Below are 17,068 nucleotides of genomic sequence, written 5' to 3'. Positions count from 1 at the left end.
GAAGTATCTCTAAAAACTCATTTTAAAGTAATCCTATATACAATAACAGAAGTAATCACAGGAAACCAAATGGATTACACGAAACAGACTTTTCTGGAAGGATGCTTTAAGGTTCTTCCAGCCCTCGACTGCTAATAAACTTATACATCACTACAAACTTTCAATTCAGGGAGCCAAAACACAGTGACAGAATTAGGCCTTACAAGTAAAGTCAGGTCATAGCTCAGGGGAGATCCTACACCAGCCCTCAGAGCCTCTGATTGCCGTAATCCATCATTCCAAATCCCGCCTCCACAACACCTCATCAATGACTTACATACCTTCTGGAATTTGATTTGAAAGAAACGAATTACTTGGAATCACTGGTTTACGACAGACAGGATTATTTATTCTGGTCCCAGAGGATACTGGCAGAAAGTTCACAGGAGGGACACTGTACTTGTGATGGGTATATGTTAGTAACTTGGTTATTTCTGATTCTTCCTCTAAAAGGGTTATCAAAGAATATACAACAGGTTCTGAAGTTTCTGCAAATGTCAAGGCCTTGCCATAAAGGAACTCAGAAATATGTAAACGACAAGCCAGAGGTAGATTCTCATTGGTGGAATAAAATGCCACAAGGGGAGCTTGGTAGGGGTATTTGTGGTCTTTAGAAAATCGAATTTCAAGTTCGTATAAAAAAGATGCATCTTCGTCAGCATTTAGATGAGAATCATCTACACTTCTTTCTGCTCTTCCAGCAATTTGATTTGGGGACACTTCGTGTTTGAATTTGCACTTTGATCCAAATTTGCAACTTCCTTTGAGGTAAAATTTACAGATTTCAAGCGACGTCTCCTGTATATTTTTGGTACTTTCCTTTTGCTTGGATTTGCGGAATTTACTCGTCAAATACCCCAGTTCTAATCCAATGGTCCAGACTCTGTTCTGAATTCTTTCTATAAATTTTTCTCCACAGATTGACTTGAGAGCAAAGGCCTCTTCCTGTCGCTGCTCCACACACTCATCCAAGCTTATACGCGCAACGGCCTCAGAGACCTTCATCCTCTCTCCAAATGTCTCTGAAAAACACTGGGTGAGCAGATGTTCCAGTGATGCCCCCATGTCTCCATTGCAAATTCTCAGGGCTACCTGACAGTGCTCGGTGTTGAAACCATACCTGCCAAGTGAGAAGCATGACAAAGACGACTGAGTAATATCAAACCTCAAAAGAGAAATTCATTTAAATACATATATGGGAAGGCATAACTATACACAGGCAGGGTTTGTGTCTTGAAAAAGTGTACCTGATAATACTAACGTCTCCTTCATCTCCCTATCCTAAAAGAGAGGATACTGGGCGTATCAGGTACCACTGGAACGCACACAACACGAAAGTATTCGAGGAGTGGTAGGTGCGTTTATAATACACTTTCAGTTTCCTTCAATTTTCCCATAAATGATGAAAGCAAACCTGGAAAGTTTTTGCACTGCAAATGTTGAGACTGTAACTTCCGGATGATGAGGCTCCACCAGGCCTGAACCAGCACATTCCAAAGGATCTGAGTCGGGAACAAGGGAAGCTTCTCGTCCAGCTGACCAGTACTGCTCATCATCATAATCAGGCTCATCATCTTCTTCCTCCCCAGAAACACCTCTTCTGGCAAAAGTAACATTTTCATATATTAACTTCTACTTACCTCAAAGAAAAATTTAGTAAGAGTCTAAGAATTTAATTCAAGGAACCAAAGGACAGAGAATCCTGACCACTATTCAGTCACTGATTTATTTTTATTGACCTATTAATTTATATCTCGGCAAGTAACAGAATTTATTACCTGCCAGGTACTATGTTAAATGTTTTATATGTACTATCTCTTTGAAAATCTTCCCAATAACCCAGCCAGATTGGAATCTCTATTTTTTTTTTCAGATGATCAACTAAAATTTAAGAGAAGATTAGTAACTGCCAAAGGTTATAAAGTAAAGAGCAACTAGAGATTTTAACCAAGGTAGTCTGACCCAGAGTCTGTGTTCTTAACTACAGAAGCCTTGGCTATCCTCTCTCTCTTCTCATTTATAAAAACCATCGCTATTTTTTTTTTTTGCTTTGCTGCATAACCACCTTTCCTAAATTTAAGACAGATATGCAATTTGTAGATAGGATGGAAATTGAGCTGTTCATGACTGACCGTTCATTAATTCTGGCAAATGGAAAGGATTAACCTCTCCAACTGAAATCACAAAGCAAAACAGCCAAAAGTCTAAAACAATCTTTCTCTTAGGCAGATGGTCATGAGAAGTGTAATCATAAGACTTCATCTGATCAACTCAATATTTGCTCCTAGAACAATGCTTCTACTTGTTCACTACAAGGTTTTATTTGAAAGGTTATCAATAAAGCAACTACTGAATCCTTATTAGCACTGTCCTAGAAAAAGTAAAGATGAAAAGGCGATCTGTACCATTGCTCACAGATATTGCAAAACAAACTCACTCTAAAACTGTTGCTGAATAATTATTCTTGTATTTCTCTTGGCTCACTTTCAACTAGTTATACAGCCACTACAGGATCAGTACTGATACAGTATTCCAAAGACACACAGAGCCCTCACACTGCCAGTGCATCTTCCTCAATATAGTAGTTTACTGAAATAAGATAATTTACTCAGATCCAGCATCTGCATCTTGTTCTTGCAGGTCTCGGAGAAGAGCTTTCACTTTTTCTTGATTCTCAGAAGTCATATGTAGAGTCTGAAGGGGCGCTTTGGCTTCAGGCTTCCATTTGGGGTGTGCATCCCCTTTTCTCACGCTACTGTTACTAGGTCTGCAAAGGACACAAGAACAAAATTACACATTTATCCGTGAGCAGAACTTTTACACTCTCCTCAGGGTCCCCAAATATATATAACATGACTGGACTGTCAAATACCCTACAAAAGATGACAATGAATGTGAAGAGATTCTCTATTTTCTACAGTATTTACCAGATTTCATTATATTGAAACTGCTGGAGAAAAACCTGATTCGATGCTTCATCATTAAATCTGGCTTCACTAACTCAAGAGTCCTCTGGAGAAAGTAATGCTATGGTGACTCCTTCTGCACTAGTGGATGTTCAAAAGAAATGTGCTACATACAAAGAGTACATATTTCATTCTATTTGAGGTACTTGATCTGAAAACAACAGAGAGTCCTATCTTGTGAATATTAGGCATTATTATTATTTTTTTTTTTTTTTGCGGTACGCGGGCCTCTCACTGCTGTGGCCTCTCCCGTTGCGGAGCACAGGCTCCGGACGCGCAGGCTCAGCGGCCATGGCTCACGGGCTCAGCAGCCATGGCTCACGGGCCCAGCCGCTCCGTGGCATGTGGGATCCTCCTGGACCGGGACATGAACCCGTGTCCCCTGCATCGGCAGGCGGACTCTCAACCACTGTGCCACCAGGGAAGCCCTAGCCCTATTTTTGAAATATTTACCTAAATTATTATTTCCTGATTACAAAAATCATAATAATACATGTTCACTGTAGAAAAGTAGAGAACCAAGAAGAAAACAGAAGTCATCTTAAATCACATCATTCTTTTTCACATACATTTTTTATAAAATTGTACAGCACATATAATCTTTTATAATTTGCTTTATTTCCTTATCAAAATAAAACTGTCATTTCCCCCAAATTAAATATTTTCCTACAAGTTAACTTTTAAATGGTTACACATACATATAGAGGTACTAGAATTTATTTCACCAATCTTTTATTTTTGGAATTTAGATTTGTTTTTTAGGGATACTTTTTAATATTTAAAACAATAATCAGCTCTAAAGTTTAACTTTACTCACTAAATTTCTTTTTTTCACTTGGCATGTTTCATTATAAATTTTCACAAATCTAGGGAAATGGCAGAAACTTTCTCTGCATTGAAAATCCAACATATTATTGAGACTTTGAAAAGAACCACACACTTACACTCGCAAAACTGGGTACCAAAGGAGAAAATAGAATAGACTGTTTTTTAACCACCTAGTTGCAACCTCTGAAAAGAAACGTTAGCCCAAATTCATCATTACCCCTTTTGGTTTCAAAAAATTTTTAATCTACAGAAATTAACACCATTTACCAAGATTCACCAATTGTTAACAACTGCCATACTTAAATGCACACACACATTATGCCCTTCTCTTATTTCTCTCTCTCCACACACACAGATGCATATATATATGCTCCCTCATATATGTACATGCATGCTCTGCTGAACCATCTGAATGTAAGTTGCAGGCATCACATTCACTCTTAAATACTTCAGCATGTTATTTCCTAAGAACAGAGACATACTTTTATATAACCACAGTACTCTTATCACTCACAAGATATTTTATATTGATATCATCTAATATATAATCCATATTCAAAGTTCCTAACTGCCTCAATCATGTCTTCTACAGATTTTCTTAATGAGTATCTAGTTTAAAATGACATTTAGTTAGCTGTTTTTCAAACTCCTTTAATTTAGAATAGTTCCCCCACCTATTTCCTGGCAGTGACTTTTTTGAAGCACTTAGGCTAGCTGTCTTGTAGAATTCTCACTATTTGGACTTGTCTGATTGTTTCCTCATGATTAGAAAAAAAAAAAAAAGGGGGGGTGGGGGGTGGGTAGGGGGAGAACTTCCATATGCTCCTATCTCATCTACCTCTTATTTGTAAACCCCTATACTTTGCCTTCCTTCCAGTTCCTAAGGATGAACCATCCTCGATCCTAAAGTCAGTCCCTCTGTATACTGTACACACAATCTCTTTAACCTCCTCAAGGAAATCATTCCAGCACTTATCCCTCCCTCTGCATCATCAGATCATCAGTTCTTCATTCTCCTTTGGATCATTTCCATCAGCTTACAGACATGCTATATAACATCTACCATCTTAAAAAAAAAATCTTCCCTTTGACTGCATATCCCTCTCAAGCTATTATCCTATCTCTCCTCCCTCCCCTGCCCTTTAGGGAAAAACTCCCTCAAAGGGTTATCTAAATCATTGTCTTTGTCACCACTTTCTTTCCTCTTCTCTCTGAAACACACTCCAATAGGGTTTTCTCCACACTAAGTATACTAAACCAAACAGCTCTCGTCAAGGTTGCCCATGCTATCCACATTGCCAAATCCAGTGGACAATTGTCAGAACACATTTTTCTTTTTTCTTTATATTGGCTGTGCCACGCAGCTTGTGGCATCTTAGTTCCCGACCAGGGATTGAACCTGGGGCCACAGCAGTGAAAGTCCTAACCACTGGACCACCAGGGAACTCCCGGAACACATTTTTCTTGACCTATTAGAAGCATTTTTTATACAACTTGCGTATTCCCTTTAAGTATCCAATCCAATCTGATTGGATACTTCCCTTGAAAACACCTTCATTCCTTGACTTCCAGAAATAAGCTTAGTCTTCCTCCTACTTCACTGGCCACTCCTCAATCTACTTTGTCACATTTTCCTAATCTCTCTCAGTTCTAAAGCCTAGAGTGCCCCAGGGCTCAAAGTTCAGACCTCTTCTCTATATCCTATCTCATCCAGTCCCACAGCCTTAAAGCACATTTATTCCTAGAGGACTCATACATTTACTTCTCTAGCCTAGATCTTATTCTTGAACTCCAGACTTATATATTAAATTGCCTATGAAATTGCCACTTGGAGTGTACCTTCTAACTGGTCTTCCTGCTTCCAACCCATGTCCCCCTGTAGTCTATTCTCCACAGTACACACTGAGGCAGGGCCACTGAATACGGGTGCACAGACTATACACTATGCAAAGGGTCCTAAAGTAGGGAAGGAGGGGACAGCAAAAGATAAAATCCAGTCTATGCTCTGCTTGCCAAGACATCCATCCTGGAGCTATAACTGCCCAAAGAAAGGGGCACCATTTTCTAATTCACATGAAGGGATATACTGAATAGCAGTAACTCTGGCTAGAGTGATTGATGTCACACACACTTGCCTCAAACCCTTCAATGGCTTCCCATTTTACTCAAAGCAAAGCCGAAGTCCTTATAATGGCCTTTTTGGCCATGGCACGTGACTTGGCTCAGTCCAGTTCAAGATGCTGACAACCTCACAGCTGGTGCTTGAAAGACAGAATTGTGGCACTTGAAAGAAGCACTTCAGGTAGATAAGGTGTATTTGAACATGTGATGACTGATATATACAGAACAGGTGTTTTTGCTTTCCTTGGCCTTTCCTGGTGGTAGCAGGGGTGAACTTTTTTGAGGTGCCAAATACCTGTGAGAACGTATGTCTGCCCCATTGAGAATGTCTGTAGAATTCAATTCCATTATTTAAAATAGTTTTTCTACTGACCAGCCCCAGCCTGAAGCTTGACACAGTAACTAGACTAGCTATTCTACAACTATCCTAAGACAACTTTCTCAACTGTGCTTTAATTTTCAAAGGTTATTTTAAAATCCCATTCTTTGAACTATTCTAAAGATTATATATTCCAAAGTATCCTTTTAAAAACTTGGTTTTATGTGCTTACGATTTTTTCTATAAGAAGTAATTTTAATGTTTATATCTGACCCCTTTGACAGAAAACAGATCAATGGATTCCTAAGGATCAGGGAGGAGTGTGTTGCAAAGGGCACGTGGGAGTTTTGAAGAGCTGTTTATGGCGATGATTGCATTTGTCAAATTTTAGGTTGAGTTTTACTGAACGTAAATTACACTTCAATGAACATGACTTTTAAAACTTAAAGAAAAACAAAAACAAACAAAATCCTTATAATGGCCTATAACATCCTATACAGTATAGTCTCTCGAATCTAACTGCCTATTTGGTTGATCTGGTTGGAAAATAGATAATTCATTAACTAGACAGATCGAGTATAGCCAGATCTCATTTGGAGACCTTCAAACTACAATGCCTAAGAAATACTTAAAATAATTTTCATCACCTTCACCATTTCCAATATTTACTTTCCTAGTAATACTGATTACAATAACAATATTATACTCAATTCACAGTGTCATGTGGAAGTTAAAGTTAACTTCAGATTTCAAAGCACCACCCCCATCCCCGGCCTAACAAAAGGTGTTATTTGCCATCATGCCTTTAGAAAAGGTTACAAAGAAGGGGCTTTAAAACAAGAGGAAGATAACTTGGCCAGAATTACTTGACATTTTCCCCCTTTGTCTTAGTCATCTGTTAGATCAGGAATTGATACTGTTTTCACATTTGAATATTCAAAGAGTATAATGACCTGGATGAATGCCTTGATTCACTGAAGATACAAAAGTCATCGCCATCATCCCAAATTCTACTTGAGGCCTTTCTATTGCCACCAATGCCACCGCCACCGCTGCCACCCCCATGAGATTTACTAGCATGACTTCTGCCTCCTCTTCCTCCTCTGGAAGACCCCTTTCCACCTCCTTTCCCTGGCTTGCCTTTTCTTCTTACTGAAGAACTCATTTTCACCTGCAAGAGAAAAAAGTAATACAGACATTATAAAAATCAGACAAGTATAATAATCCTTTGTCAAGTTATGGAAATAGCCTATTTTAAAGAAAAAGAGGAAAATGAATACTTTAAAAGGGCCAGTTTAGGACAAGCATGGATAAACTGCTTCACAAAAGATTTACAAGCATATCCCCCTCAGGATTAATATTTAGTGAGCGTCTCTGACACAGACTTCTTAACCAGGATGTGCATCAGAAACACATGGAGAAGTTTCAAATCATACATAGGGTGTGTAGGGTCCAATGCTACGTTCTGATCTGGTTAGGTCTTGCATAGGGTTTAAAAAACTCTAGTTGAGAAGAGATGTTTTCATGTATTTAATACATAATTTGGTAAGTAAAATTTATATTTACATATACACTTGCAGAAACACAGCCCTAGCTCAGAGACTTTGCCTGGGGGAAGTAAAACTGTAGAGTTTTGTATGCGATCAAAGTTAAGATGTTATCAGCTAAAAGATGTTTTATGTCAGTCTCATGGTAAAAAGCAAAAATACAAAACAAAACAAAACAAATTACACAGCAAAAATCTATAGTAGATACATAAAAGATAATGAGGAAGGAATCAAAGCATACCACTACAGAAAATCATCAAATCACAAAGGAAGACAGCAAGAGAGAAAGAAACAAAGGATCTATAAAACACCCAGGAAACAACAATCAAAATGGCAATAGTAAGCCCTTACCTATCAATAATTACTTCAAATGTAAATGGACTAAATTCTCCTATCAAAATACACAGAGTAGCCGAATGGATAAAAAAACAACACTTGGGACTTCCCTGGTGGCGCAGTGGTTAAGAATCCACCTGCCAATGCAGGGGACACAGGTTCGAGTCCTGGTCTGGGAAGATTCCATGTGCCGCAGAACAACTAAGCCCATGTGCCACAACTACTGAGTCTGTGCTCTAGAGCCCGCAAGCCACAACTACTGAGCCCATATGCTACAACTACTGAAGCCCTTGTGTCTAGAGCCTGTGCTACGCGACAAGAGAAGCCACTGCTATAAGAAGCCAACACACCACAACGAAGAGTAGACCCCGCTCACCGCAACTTGAGAAAGCCTGCATGCAGCAACAAAGACCCAATGCAGCCAAAAATAAATAAAAATAAATTTTAAAGTTAAAAAAAAAAAGACTCAACTACATGCTGCCTACAACAGAATCACTTCAGCTTTAAAGGCACACATAGACTGAAACTGAAGGTATGTAAAAGACAGTAAATGCACATGGAAACCAAAAGACAGCAGGGGGGCTTCCCTGGTGGCGCAGTGGTTAAGAGTCCGCCTGCCGATGCAGGGGACGCGGGTTCGTGCCCTGGTCCGGGAGGATCCCACGTGCCGTGGAGCAGCTGGGCCCGTGAGCCATGGCCGCTGAGCCTGCGTGTCCGGAGCCTGTGCTCCGCAGCAGGAGGGACCACAGTAGTGAGAGGCCCGTGTACCGCAAAAAAAAAAAAAAAAAAGACAGCAGGGGTAGCTATACTTAGACAAAATAGCCTTTAAGTCAAATACTGTAACAAGAGACAAAGAAGATCAACATATAACGATAAAGGGGTCAATTCATCAAGGGAATCTAACAATTGTAAGTATTTATGCTCCCAACATCAGAGCACCTAAATATATAAAGCAAATATTAACATAATTGAAGAGAGAAATAGACAGCAACACAAAAATAATAAGGGACTTTAATACCACACTTTCAACAATGGTCAGATCATCCAGAAAGGAAAATCAGTAAAGAAATATTGGACTTGAACTATAATTTAAGCCAAATGGACCTAACAGACATACACAGAACATTCCATTCAAAGCAGGAGACTACATTTTCTTCTCAAATGCACATGGAATATTCTCCAGGATAGATCATATCTTAGGCTATAAAACAAGTCTTGACAAACTTAAGAAGACTGAAATCAGATCAAGCATCTTTTCTAACCACAATGGTATGAAACTAGAAATCAATAACAGAAGGAAAACTGGAAAACTCATAAATATGTGGACATTAAATAACATGATCCTGAACAACCAATGGGTCAAAGACAAAATCAAGAGGGAAATTTTAAAATATCTTTAAACAATTGAAAGTGGAAACACAACATACCAAAACTTATGGGATGCAGCAAAAGGAGTTTTAAGAGGACAGTTTAGAGCAATAAATGCCTACATTAAGAAAAAGAAAAGATCTCAAATAAACAATCTAAATTTACACCTCAAGGAACCAGAAAAAAGAAGAACAAACTAAGCTCAAACTAAGCCAAACTAACTACACCCAAACTAAGTCCAAAGTTAGTATTATGCATAATAGGAGCACCAGAAGGATAGTGGGGAGAGAGAGAGAGAGAAAAGAGCAGAAAAAATATTAAAAGAAATAACAGCAGAAGACTTCTCAAATTTATTAAAAGACAATAACCTACACAGCCAGGAAGCTCTAAGGAGTCCAAGTAGGATATACCCATAGATCCCTAAACAGACACAGTATGTAAAAATGCTGAAAGTTAAAGACAAGGAGAAATCTTGAAAGCATTTAGAGAAAAACAACTTGACACTTCCAGATGTAAACCCAGTAAGATTAACAGATGACTTTCTGGCAGAAATGATGGAGGCCAGAAGGCAGTGACATAATACATTCAAAGGACTTAAAGAAAAGAACTGTCAACCAATAATCCTACATCCAGAAAAGCTATCTTTCAAGAATGAAGGTGAAATTAAAAGTTTCTCAGATAAAAGCAGAGAATTTGTCGACAGCAGACCTGATTTACAAAAATATACTAAAGGAAGCTCTTCTAGCTAAAGCAAGTGACCCTAGATGATAATTTGAATCCACACAAAAAACAAGGAGCACCAATCATGTAATATGTACACCAATATGTACACCAATTGTGTAATTACAAAAAAAACCCCAAAAACAGAACCCCCCCTCAAAACCAACAAAACAGTGTAAATGTATATTTTTCTCCTTTCTTCACATAACCGAGTTAAAAAGCAATTGTATAAACTAGTATGTACATAATGTAGTATTGGACCTGTGATGTACAGAAATGTAATATATTTGCCAATAACGAACAAAGCAGATCAGTGGGAGCACAGTTGTATTGGGTTAAGAAAATGATTACAGATGGTAAAGTAATAACTGTAACAATGTACAGCTGGGGAAGCAACCTAAGTGTCCACTGACAGATGATCGGATAAAGAAGATGTGGTAATATATACACAATGGAATATTACTCAGCCATAAAAAAGAATGAAATAATGCCATTAGCAACAACAAGGATGGACTCAGAGATTATCATACTAAGTGAAGTAAGTCACACAGAGAAAGACAAGTATCATACGAAATTGCTTTATAAGGAATCTAAAAAAAAATGATACAAATGAACTTATTTACAAAACAGAAATGGACTCACAGACATAAAAAATAAACTTATGGTTACCAAAGGGGGAAAGGGGGAGGGGTAAATTAGGAGTTTTGGATTAAAATATACACACTACTATATATAAAATAGATAAGCAATAAGGACCTATTTTATAGCACAGGGAACTATACTCAGTATCTTATAATAACCTATAATGGAAAAGAATCTAAAAAAGAATATAAATACACACACACACACACACACACACACACGTATAACTAAATCACTTTGCTGTACACCTGAAACTAACACAACATTTTAAATCAACTACATTTCAATTAAAAAAATAGAAAAGAATGTACAGTTGCATTTGTAATATTAATAGATGTAATATGTATAACAATAATACTGCAAAAAGGAGGGGAAAGGAATACAGCTGTATGAGAGTAACATTTCAATACACTACTAAAATTGAGCTAGTATAAATGTGAAGCTGGTTCTGATATGTCAAGATGTACAAGATAAACCTTTGGACAGTCACTAAAAAAAACAAAAACTCAAAAAAATATCGTGAAAAAAATCATTAAAGAAATTAAAATACTGAATTATAAAATGTTCATTTAATGATAATGCAAAAGAAAGCAGTAAAGTAGGAACAGAGAAACAAAATAGACAAGAGACATATAGACAACAAAAAGTAGAAGGGTAAATGTAAATTCCACTACACCAATAACATTAAATGTGAATGGATTGAACAATTCAATCAAAAGACAAATTATCAGACTGTATAAAAACAAGAATCAACTATATGCTATCACTTTAAATTCAAAGATACAAATAAATGAAAAGTAAAAGGATGGAAAAAGACAAATCATGCAAACAGCAACCACAAGAAAGTTGGAGTGACTATGCTAATATTAGACGAAATAGACTTTAAAGCAAAAAATGTTGTTAGAGGGCTTCCCTGGTGGTGCAGTGGTTGAGAGTCCGCCTACCAATGCAGGGGACATGGGTTCGTGCCCCGGTCCGGGAAGATCCCACATGCCACGGCGCGGCTGGGCCTGTGAGCCATGGCCGCTGAGCCTGCGCGTCCGGAGCCTGTGCTCCGCAACGGGAGAGGCCACAACAGTGAGAGGCCCGCGTACCGCAAAAAAAAAAAAAAAAAAAAAAATGTTGTTAGAGATAAAGAACATTTCATAATGATAAGAGAGTTAATCCATGAGGAAGATATTAACAATTACAAATATATTGCACCTAATAACACAGCACCAGAATACATAAAGCAACAATTGACAGAAATAAACAGAGAGGACTTCCATGGTGGCACAGTGGGTAAGAATCCACCTGCCAATGCAGGGGACACAGGTTTGAGCCCTGGCCTAGGAAGATCCCACATGCCATGGAGCAACTAAGCCCGTGCACAACAACTACTGAGCCTCCATCCCACAACTATTGAAGCCCGTGTGCCCTAGAGCCCACGCAGTGCAACTACTGAGCCCATGCACAGCAACTACTGAAGCCCGCAAGCTCTAGGGCCTGCATGCTGCAAGTACTGAAGCCCGTGCACCTAGAGCCCGTGCTCCACAACAAGAGAAGCCACCGCAATGAGAAGCCCATGCACTGCAATGAAGAGTAACCCCTGCTCACTGCGACTAGAGAAAGCCTGCATGCAGCAACAAAGACCCAGTGCAGCCAAAAAAAAGAAATAGACAGAGAAATAGACAATGCATAACAGTAGGAAACTTCAATACCCACTTTCAACAATGGTAAAGAACAACTACTGTAAGTCCCCTACATACGAACGAGTTCTGTTCTGAGAGCTCATTCGTAAGTCCAATTTGTTCCTAAGTCCAACAAAGTTAGCCTAGGTACCCAACTAACACAATCGGCTATATACTGCTGCTTTTACGCTTGCTCCTGGACATCCTGGGCTTGAAATAAAGATACTGTACTACTGTACTCTATACAGTACTGTACTATAAAGTACACAAAAGCACAACTACTTGTAGAGGATGCACACGTGACGATGTTTGCCAGACACATGAGCTAACTTATGTGATTGGACATGCAAACACATGTTCACATCTTTGAAACTTCACAACTTGAAGGTTCATATGTAGGGGACTTACTGTAGACAGAAGATCAATAAAGAAATAGAAGACTTGAAACACAGTATAAACCAACTAGACCTAAGAGACATCTATAGAACACTCTACCCAATAAAAATATACATTTTCCTTATGTATATAAGGAAACTTTTCCAGGACAGACTATATGTTAGGCTATAAAAAAAAACCTCAATAAATTTTAAAAGACAGAAATGATACAAAGTATGTTTTGCAACCACAGTGGAATGAAATCTGAAATCAAAAGCAGGGAAATATCTGGAAAATTCACAAACATGTAGAAATTAAACTAGGTCTCTTGATAGTCCTTTCTTCAAAATCCTTCATAATTATTCATATTTATTGTTTCTTTTATGTTTATCTTCCCGCCTCCCCAAAAGCTCTCTGAAGGCAAGGATTATGTCTATTTTGATTACCAATGTACCTCTAACACAGTGTCTGGCATATAGAAGAAATTCAATATGTATTTGAAGAATGGCTGAAGGTTGAATAAATGACTGATGTGAGAATGGAGATTCATTCATTTATTTATTCATTCCACAAATATTTATTAAGCACTTATTATGTGCCAAGTCCTAGGGATATAACAGCAAAGACAACAAAAATTCCTGCCTCATGAAGCTTATCTTCTACAGAGTAAGACAGACAATAACGAAATACATAATATCAGTTAAGTGCTACGAAGAAAATAAAAAACTCTGAGAGTGCTATTTTAGATAGAGCGGTTGAGTTAGAGCGGTCATCTTTCTGAGGTCATATTGAGCAGACACCTGAACATTCAGAAAATGAGTCATGAAATATTTGTGAAAAGTACATTGTAAGCAGAAGCAATAGTAGGTGAAAAGGGGCCAAGTCCAGAACATCTTCAATGCACTGGGCTGGATGAAGAGTAAGGAGTCTGGTGGGTCTGCAATATAGTGAGCAAACGAGATGAGGTCAGAAAGTAGATGGCCATGTAGGTCCTGGGAAGAACTTTGAATTTTATTCTAAATATAATAGAAAGTCACTAGAGAGCAGAAGCAAAAGCTTGGTACGACTGACTTAGGTTTTAAAACAATTACTCTAAAAAGGGAACCCTCCTACACTGTTGGTGGGAATGTAAATTGGTAGAGCCACTATGGAGAACAGCATGGAGGTTCCTTAAAAAACTAAAAATAGAGCTACCATATGATCCCGCAATTCCACTCCTGGGCATATATCCATAGAAAAACATGGTTAGAAAGGATACAGGCACCCCAATGTTCACTGCAGCACTGTTTACAATAACCAAGACATGAAAGCAACTTAAATGTCTATCGACAGATGAATGGATAAAGAAGATGTGGTACACATAATGGAATATTACTCAGCCATTAAAAAGAATGAAATAATGTAGGGGACTCCCCTGGTGGTCCAGTGGTTAAGACTCCGTGCTCCTAACACAGGGGGCCTGAGTTCGATCCCTGGTCAGGGAACTAGATCCTGCATGCTGCAACTAAGAGCCCACATGTCACAGCTAAAGATCCCACATGCCGCAACTAAAGATCTCACATGCTGCAACGAAGATCCCATGTGCTACAACTAAGATCCAGCGCAGCAAAATAAATAAATAAATAAATATTTAAAAATAAAGAAAGAATGAATGAAATAATGCCATTTGCAGCAACATGGATGGACCTGGAGATTATCATACTAAGTGAAGTAAGTCAGACAGAGAAAGACAAATATATGATATGGCTTATATGCGGAATCTTAAAAAAAAAAAAGATACAAATGAACTTATTTACAAAATAGAAACAGACTCACAGACTTAGAGAACATTGCAGACTTAGAGAACAAACTTACGGTTACCATGAGGGAAGGGTGGGGGGGAGGGATAGACTGGGAGCTTGGGATTGACATATACACACTGCTATATTTAAAATAGATAACCAGGGACTTCCCGGCGGTCCAGTGGTTGAGACTTCACCTTCCAATGCAGGGGGCGTGGGTTCAATCCCTGGTTGGGGAGCTAAGATCTCACATGCCTCGCAGCCAAAAAACCAAAACATAAAACAGAAGCGATATTGTAACAAATTCAATAAAGACTTTAAAAATGGTCCGTATCAATAAAATCTTTAAAAAATAAAATAAGATAAAATAGGTAACCAACAAGGACTTACTGTATAGCACAGAGAACTCTGCTCAATATCCTGTAATAACCTAAATGGGAAAGGAATTTGAAAAAGAATAGATACATGCATATATATATATATATAACTGAATCACTTTGCTGTACACCTGAAACTAACACAACATCAAATATATTTGTCAATCAAATATACTCCAATAGAAAATAAAAATTTTTTAAAACTTCAGATTAAAATTATCTAGAAAAAAAGTAAAAAAAAAAAAAATTACTCTAGCTGTTTTGTGAAGAATAAAGTCTTTAGGGAGGTGAGGAGAATCAGGAGGCCAGTTAGAAACTACTGCAGTTGTTCAGTCTGGAGATAAAAAACAAAACAAACAAAAAAACCACAGTGAGATGGACTAGGGTGGGAGCAAGTGGAGCTGAAAAGTGGCCATAGATTCTCAATGTATTTTAACAGTAGATCAATTAGATGCAAGGTATGAGAAAGAAGTGTCTAGAATTACTGTAAGATTTTAGGGCCTAGATTAACTAGGTGAATAGGGGTCCTGTGCTCAGCCATGTGATCAAAATGGGAATAGTGGGGAGGAAAAGATACAGGGAGTGTCACAAGTTCAGAATGAATGTTACATTTGAGATGTCTTCTAGATATTCAAATGGAGATATGTAGAAGGTATTAATAGTTGGAAATACAAGTCTGCATTGAGGGGAAAGGTAAGATTTTTCATTTACTTCTCTAAAACTCCTATAAGTTAAATATTATTTTCTATATTTTATAGCGGAGGAAACTAGAGAACAGATAAATTACATGACTTGCCTAATGTCGCCAACTATAGAAGCAAAGTCTGGAGCCAGGGTTTGAAACAATCCATTCAACTCCAAAGATGAAATTCTTTCCCCCATATTTCCCTCTTACCCCCCAAACATGTACTTTGTATCTTCAATTCAAAACTTAGTGTTGGGACTTCCCTGGTGGTCCAGTGATTAAGAATCCACCTTCCAGTGCAGGGCACATGGGTTCAATCCCTGATCAGGGAACTAAGATCCCACATGCCATGGGGCAACTAAGCCCACGTGCCACAACTACTGACCCCGCGCACTGCAACGAAATATCCCGCGTGCCACAACTAAGACCCGACGCAGCTAAATAAATAAATAAAACAAGAAAACAAAACAAAAAAACAAAACTTACTGTTAAGCCAGCCCCCCCCTTGATTTATGCCTGGGTCTTAATTTGTAAAGGTGACTGAGTGCTGACACAGAGAAATCAATACCACTGAAAGAAAAGTTTAATGTTACTTACAACTCCCCTAGAAAGGAGAGGCATGCCATGCCACGGTGGGCCACAGGGGGAAGCACCAGTGTCAGGAGGAGGCAGAAAGGAACAAGAGTAAGGCATAGGCTGTAGCCTTTCTTGGGTTTTCCACGGGAAAGGCGAGGCAGGGCAGGGTAATCAGTTTAGGATTGGCTAGTTTGAGTAATTCCCACAGACGCTGAGGCATAAGGTGCCTGGCCCCAGACTGATTTAGGGCAGGGGAACTACTAGCTTGGTGGTTAGACAAAGGAGGTGGTTGGAAGTAAGGATGCAGGACTGGTTGTTTTGCATATGAAAGGCGTGTTCACAGGTTAATTGTTAATTAGCTAGCCCTGGGAATGGCAGTTTCTTCCCGGCCAGGTAGGCCCACAAGACGCCAAAATCTGGGAAGATTCCAACAATCTTTGTTCACCGTGGACACAGGAACCTAAGTTTGGCTGGAAGAGTATCCTTTGTTTAATATCCAAGTTTGGCTCCCAGGAACAGAATCACCAAGCTGGGCGCTGAAAACTGACCACAAACCATTCCCCTCCCAGGCAAATCTCTGACTCACCCCATATATCCAGCTCCTTGCAGATACCCAGACCTGGTACCTTTCTTCCAGCATACATCGCAGCAAATCCTCTCCCCAGATAGCCACCCAGTGGAGATGGAGACAGAGACAGGAAACGAAACCTGAGCCCCT

At 38.7% G+C, this 17,068-nt stretch overlaps 1 protein-coding gene across 7 annotated transcripts in view; it reads right to left on the bottom strand.

Annotated features, from left to right (window-relative positions):
* Positions 1–17,068, bottom strand: part of DHX57 (DExH-box helicase 57) — a 57,045-nt gene that overhangs the window by 39,497 nt on the left and 480 nt on the right. For 2 of the 7 annotated variants that reach the window (XM_067703207.1, XM_067703208.1), the window contains exons 2-5: positions 7,227–7,444; positions 2,648–2,806; positions 1,454–1,639; positions 321–1,159 (exon numbers count right to left, since the gene is read on the bottom strand). In XM_067703207.1, coding sequence (XP_067559308.1) covers positions 321–1,159; positions 1,454–1,639; positions 2,648–2,806; positions 7,227–7,438 — 1,396 coding nt within the window. In that variant the 5' untranslated portion in view covers positions 7,439–7,444. Of the gene's footprint in view, positions 1–320; positions 1,160–1,453; positions 1,640–2,647; positions 2,807–7,226; positions 7,445–16,936; positions 17,062–17,068 lie in introns of those variants that run through there. The other 5 variants (XM_067703204.1, XM_067703206.1, XM_067703209.1 and 2 more) reach the window with 5 other exon arrangements.

Source organism: Pseudorca crassidens, chromosome 14 (assembly GCF_039906515.1).
Source record: "Pseudorca crassidens isolate mPseCra1 chromosome 14, mPseCra1.hap1, whole genome shotgun sequence".
NCBI lineage: Eukaryota > Metazoa > Chordata > Mammalia > Artiodactyla > Delphinidae > Pseudorca > Pseudorca crassidens.
The sequence above is the reverse complement of the archived record's forward strand: the minus strand, read 5'-3'. Positions and strand labels throughout refer to the sequence as shown.